This window comes from Brachyistius frenatus, unplaced genomic scaffold, assembly GCF_029030835.1.
Source record: "Brachyistius frenatus isolate BFR_SWC_R1_liver_20210118 unplaced genomic scaffold, ASM2903083v1 Contig_632, whole genome shotgun sequence".
NCBI lineage: Eukaryota > Metazoa > Chordata > Actinopteri > Embiotocidae > Brachyistius > Brachyistius frenatus.
This window is the reverse complement of record NW_027211231.1, coordinates 1-6270: the sequence shown is the minus strand read 5'-3', so window position 1 is coordinate 6270 and position 6270 is coordinate 1. Positions and strand designations below refer to the sequence as shown.

General features: G+C 41.2%; 1 protein-coding gene across 1 annotated transcript; it reads right to left on the bottom strand.

Moving 5' to 3' along the window:
* Positions 1 to 444: 444 nt before the first annotated feature.
* On the bottom strand, positions 445 to 3435 carry ddt (D-dopachrome tautomerase). Its single transcript, XM_069688566.1, has 4 exons — positions 3342 to 3435; positions 2875 to 3082; positions 1478 to 1653; positions 445 to 1318 (listed from the first exon to the last, which is right to left on the bottom strand). Exons 1-4 carry the CDS (start codon positions 3419 to 3421, stop codon positions 1246 to 1248), a joined length of 537 nt encoding a protein of 178 aa, XP_069544667.1. The 5' UTR covers positions 3422 to 3435; the 3' UTR covers positions 445 to 1245.
* Between the last annotated feature and the right edge of the window lie 2835 nt (positions 3436 to 6270).

Sequence of the window (6270 nt, the reverse complement as noted above, 5' to 3'; positions counted from 1 at the left end):
TTCCTTCACTCGTGTAGTTTCTGTTCTTTATTTTCCAGATGTCCCGTCATGGAGCTGCATGTCTCTGCTCTGCGCTTGTCGTCTCCACCAACAGTTCTTCTCTTCTATCTCTATGCTGTCCTTTTCTCTCTCTGCTCTCCTCTCACCCCAACCAGTTGAGGCAGATGGCCGCCCACCTCTGAGTCTGGTTCTGTTAACAGCCGCTAGAGGGCGCTCCAGGCGGATGGAACATTTGTGAGTGTCCTAGTTCCGGTCCTGAGTGGATTTGGCAGGAAGTTGAGTGATCGTAGCTGCAGAGTGACTCCTCTTGTTCCATCTGTGCACTCTTTGATCTGATATGAGACATGAGACCTTAGCCTGCAGCTTTGAGTTCTGCCATTCTATTGGTCGATGTAGGAGAGACGGAAGTTTTAAACTTCTTTTAAAAGTTAAAGAAGGCAAACACATGTTAACAAACTGTCTTTATTTCATCCAAATGTAAACATCTGCTTCCAGTCTGCCATATCTATATGATCCATATCTATAATCCATATCTATATGATCCATATCTATGATTCATATCTATATGATCCATATCTATATGATCCATATATATGTTCCATAGCTATATGATCCATATCTATACGATCCATATCTATGATTCATATCTATAATCCATATCTATATGATCCATATCTATGATTCATATCTATATGGTCCATATATATGTTCCATATCTATATGATCCATATCTATGATTCATATCTATATGATTCATATCTATGTGATCCATATCGATATGATCCGTATCTATGATTCAGATCGATATGATCCATATCTATGATCCATATCTATGATTCATATCTATATGATTGAACTAGAATATAGAAAACTGGAAGATAGAAAACTAAAAGATAGAAACCTAAAAGGTAGAAACCTAAAAGATAGAAACCTAAAAGGTAGAAACTTAAAAGATAGAAACCTAAAAGGTAGAAACCTAAAAGGTAGAAACCTAAAAGATAGAAACCTAAAAGGTAGAAACTTAAAAGATAGAAACCTAAAAGGTAGAAACCTAAAAGATAGAAACCTAAAAGGTAGAAACCTAAAAGGTAGAAACTTAAAAGATAGAAACCTAAAAGATAGAAACCTAAAAGGTAGAAACCTAAAAGGTAGAAACTTAAAAGATAGAAACCTAAAAGGCAGAAACGAAAGGCTCTTGACTTCTTCCCTTCTTCTTCTTCTTCTTTGCGGAATGAGACGAGTCGTTCACAGGAAGCTCATGACGGTTCCCTTCTTACCGACCTGGTGAGGCTGCAGCTCGTGGAACACAACAACGATCCTGTCAATCACAACAGAGCTGTCAATCAGTGACCTACTGTAAATCACTGCATTCATGATCAACATACACGTGGAACTAAGATCAGGACCAGGACCGGAACTAGGACCAAGACCAGGACCAGGACCAGGTGAGAGGTTCGGTCATACAGGTAGAACTCACCTGTCTTCAGTCAGGCCGAGCTGCCGGGTCAGAAACTCAAACATCTTGGCGCTGTGCTCCTTGTTCTTGTCAGCGGTGTCGGTCACAGCGATGGCCGACACACTCAGCATCACACACGGGGAGGAGGAGCCTGACATGAGCATCAGCAGCCCAGGCTTCACCACCACGTTCATCCTCTGGAGGAGGAGGAGGAGGAGGAGGAGCAAGAGGAGGAGCAAGAGGAGGAGGAAGAGGAGGAGGAAGAAGAGGATGAGAAGGAGGAGGAAGAAGAGGAGGAAGAAGAGGATGAGGAAGAAGAGGAGGATGAGGAAGGAGAGGAGGAAGAGAAGGAAGTGGAGAAGGAGTTGGATAAGGAGGAAGAGGAAGAAGAGGAGGAGGAGGAGGAGGAAGTGGAGAAGGAGGTGGAAGAAGAGGATGAGGAAGAAGAGGAGGATGAGAAGGAAGTGGAGAAGGAGGTGGATAAGGAGGAAGAGGAGGAGGAAGTGGAGAAGGAGGTGGAAGAGGTGGAGAAGGAGGTGGAGGAAGAGGATGAGGAAGAGGAAGAAGAGGAGGATGAAGAGGAGAAGGAGGTGGAAGAGGTGGATAAGGAGGAAGAAGAGGAGGAGGAGGAGGAAGAAGAGGAAGAGGAGGAGGAGGAGGAAGTGGAGAAGGGGGTGGAAGAGGTGGAGAAGGAGGTGGAGGAAGAGGAAGAAGAGGAGGATGAGGAGGAAGAGGGTGAGGAGGAGGAGGGTGTGGAAGAAGAGGAGGAGGAAGTGGAGGAGGAGGTAGAAGAGGTGGAAAAGGAGGATGAGAAAGAGGAAGAAGAGGAAGAAGAGGAGGATGAGGAGGAGGAGGTGGAAGAAGAGAAGTAGGATGATGATGATGAGGAGGAGGAAGCAGATAAGGAGGTGGAAGAGGTGGAGAAGGAGGTGGAGGAAGAGGAAGAAGAGGAGGAGGAGGAAGTGGAGAAGAAGGTGGAGGAGGAAGAGGTGTAAGAGGAGGAGGAATGAGATGAGAATATAAAAAAGGTGTCAGTCACCTGTCAGTGACCTTTAGTCACCTTTCAGTCACCTGTCAGTCATCTGTCAGTCACATGTCAGTCACCTTTAGTCACCTTTCAGTCACCTGTCAGTCATCTGTCAGTCACATGTCAGTCACCTTTAGTCACCGCCTGGTTAATACAAATGAATGGCGACCTCGCAGCCAATCAGAGTGCAGATTTGTCTTCAGCAGCCAATCAGAAAAGCCGCCTCTGTCCACTGAATCAGGTTCTAGAAGTGTTCTGGTTTTGAAGTGTTCCTGTGTGAAGCTGCAGAACTTCCCGCTGGATTCACGCGCACAGTGTCAGCCAACATTCACGCGCACAGGTGGAAGAGCACGCGGAAATCGAGCAGCTAAAAGCTGGAGGTGTCACTCACGTCTTCCGGTTTCCCGAGAGCCTCTGCGGCGCTGGAGCTCAGCTTTCTGACGAAGTCGTCGGAGAAGGCGCCGGCCGGCAGGTTGGTCTGCAGCTCGATGAAAGGCATGTTTCTGTCCGAGGTCTCTCCCGAGTCTGTCCGGGGACGGGGACCGATGACGGAGACCGATGACCGGGAACGGCACGGTACCGATCTCTTCCGGTTGTAACTTTCAAAATAAAGGCGGTGTTGGAGTTCAGCTAAACTTTGACCATTAACATACTGATGGATGACATTACTGTATTGTAATTCAGAAGGGTGAACGTGCTAAGCGGTCTTAAAAAGGTATTATATCAACTAGAGTCGTATTTTAATCCTGGAAAACACAACATAACAAATACTGCAGTTGTTCTGAATCACCAACAAGAAAACTTCTGAACGTCAAAGCTGTACTTCCTACTGAACGTTGCAAGCAGAATTCTACTTACGCTTTTATTTTGAAAGTAGAACCTGACGTAGTTGAAGGTGACGCAGCTTCGAGGGGCGGGAACCTGTGACGTATGGGCATATAAAGCTCTGTTCAGCCCTGATGTTCATCACATCCTGAATGATTTCTGAAAGTTTGAACAGCAAAGAAACTGAAATGTGATTTTTATAATCCGGATCCAAAAATGTGATTCCTGTCAGATCTCTACAGAGTTGTTTTCTTTTGATGCTTTATTGAATTTATATCAGTTTACCAGAAGAACAAAGGAAGATAAAAAGAATAAATTGTGACGCTGCAGCGGATCAACATTTATACAGAAATCTTCAGTCGTGCAGTTTGATAGTTTTAGTTGCTTTTTGCTTCAGATCGTTGAATTGAGGGAATATATTGTTTGAACTCTTTGTTGAAGGTGATACAACTTCTTCCCTGTATTTTTACATTTATAAATATGGATTATAATAATCAGACTTACGAAGTACACACGAGTGTTTTTCTGTTTATTCAGGAGACCAAACAATAAAATAAGGTAAATCTTTCATCTATATTTTCAGTAATGAAGGTTTTGACAGAAAATCTTTCCCAAAATAAAAACAGTCTCTGGACACTCATCACAAAAACTTTACATCAATGTCTTACGTTTTTTTCTTAATATACTTTTTAACTGGATCAAATTTATGAATGAGTTTAAAAGAAACTTCTTTAACTTTATTAGTAATTAAGTTCTCATTTGATAAAAGGCTTTCTTCCACTTCACATCGTCCACAGAATGATTCTGATATGAAATTGTTGTAATTTAATGATGTTTCTTTGGAGCCGGGCTCTAATAGATCAGTTATTACCAGAACACATGGAGGGAGGACGTTCCAGATAATACATACATAATTTCACAGACAGGTTTGTTTCGTCTCAGAATATAATTTAATATTATTAATAATAATAATAACAATTATACTACTACTACTACTAATAATAGGACGTATCTTGGTGTATGTCTGTGGAGAACCCAGCTGGAGCTCCACTGCTGCTCCTCTTCACTCCTCACAAAGACAGTATTCAAGAAGAAGACATGACAGCAGGTGCTGAGTGATGTGAAGCAGCAGATATTTATGAAAGGTCTCTGAACATTTTACCAAAAACATTTCGTACATTTCAGTCCGTCCTCCAACAGAGCCACCGCCTCTGTTCACTGCCTGACGTACACCGTTCACACGGGTCATGTCTACAGATGTGTCATTAATGACAGCCGGCCCCGTCCGTCACACCAGTGATGTCACACCAGTGATGTCACACCAGTGATGTCACACCTGCACAGCAACAGACAGAATGGTGAACACCTCAAATATACACTGATGATGAGCGGTGCGACATGACGGGACTCCATCCGTCACCAGACTCACCGTGGGAGGACTTGCACTGTTTGAGCGCCTCGTTGAAGCCTTCGCACAGAGTCAGGTCGGTCTGGTTGGTGGCACAGTCCAGGAACTGTCGGACCTCAAAGTGACACGGGCCGGGCCGGGCCGGAGCGGGCCGGGGGGGCTCCTGGAAACACAAACACATCACAAGTGGACTTCAAACCAGCGCAGCTGCTGCAGGGTTCTGGTCCGACACAACTTTACTGAAGTCCAGTCACGTTGTTTGGTGGAGAGTTAAAAGTGTAACAGGAAGCAGCAGGAAGGTTTACTGTCACATCTTATTAATATAAAATCATAATTCAAAGCAGCAGGAAGGTTTACTGTCACATCTTATTAATATAAAATCATAATTCAAAGCAGCAGGAAGGTTTACTGTCACATCTTATTAATATAAAATCATAATTCAAAGCAGCAGGAAGGTTTACATAAATATTCAAATTCAAAGCAGGAAGGTTTACTGTCACATCTTATTAATATAAATTCATAATTCAAAGCTGTAGGAAGGTTTACTGTCACATCTTATTAATATAAAATCATAATTCAAAGCAGCAGGAAGGTTTACTGTCACATCTTATTAAAATAAATTCATAATTCAAAGCTGTAGGAAGGTTTACTGTCACATCTTATGAATATAAAATCATAATTCAAAGCAGCAGGAAGGTTTACTGTCACATCTTATTAATATAAAATATACTGTCACATCTTATCAATCATAATTCAAAGCAGCAGGAAGGTTTACTGTCACATCTTATTAATATAAATTCATAATTCAAAGCAGCAGGAAGGTTTACTGTCACATCTTATTAATATAAAATCATAATTCAAAGCAGCAGGAAGGTTTACTGTCACTGTCATAATTCAAAGCAGCAGGAAGGTTTACTGTCACATCTTATTAATTCATAATTCAAAGCAGCAGGAAGGTTTACTGTCACATCTTATTAATATAAAATCATAATTCAAAGCAGCAGGAAGGTTTACTGTCACATCTTATTAATATAAAATCATAATTCAAAGCAGCAGGAAGGTTTACTGTCACATCTTATTATTAATATAAATCATAATTCAAAGCAGCAGGAAGGTTTACTGTCACATCTTATTAATATAAAATCATAATTCAAAGCAGCAGGAAGGTTTACTGTCACATCTTATTAATATAAAATCATAATTCAAAGCAGCAGGAAGGTTTACTGTCACATCTTATTAATATAAAATCAAATTCAAAGCAGCAGGAAGGTTTACTGTCACATCTTATTAATTCAAAGCTGTAGGAAGGTTTACTGTCACATCTTATTAATATAAAATCATAATTCAAAGCAGCAGGAAGGTTTACTGTCACATCTTATTAATATAAAATCATAATTCAAAGCAGCAGGAAGGTTTACTGTCACATCTTATTAATATAAATTCATAATTCAAAGCAGCAGGAAGGTTTACTGTCACATCTTATTAATATAAATTCATAATTCAAAGCAGCAGGAAGGTTTACTGTCACATCTTATTAATATAAAATCATAATTC

Excerpts from the sequence above, each read along its gene's own strand:
- ddt (XM_069688566.1), bottom strand. The coding sequence starts at position 3,421 with ATGCCCATACGTCACAGGTTCCCGCCCCTCGAAGCTGCGTCACCTTCA. Across the intron at positions 3,083-3,341 it reads TCTACTTTCAAAATAAAAGC|TTACAACCGGAAGAGATCGG; the intron begins GTAAGTAGAATT and ends TTATTTTGAAAG. Across the intron at positions 1,319-1,477 it reads CTCGGCCTGACTGAAGACAG|GATCGTTGTTGTGTTCCACG; the intron begins GTGAGTTCTACC and ends TGTGATTGACAG.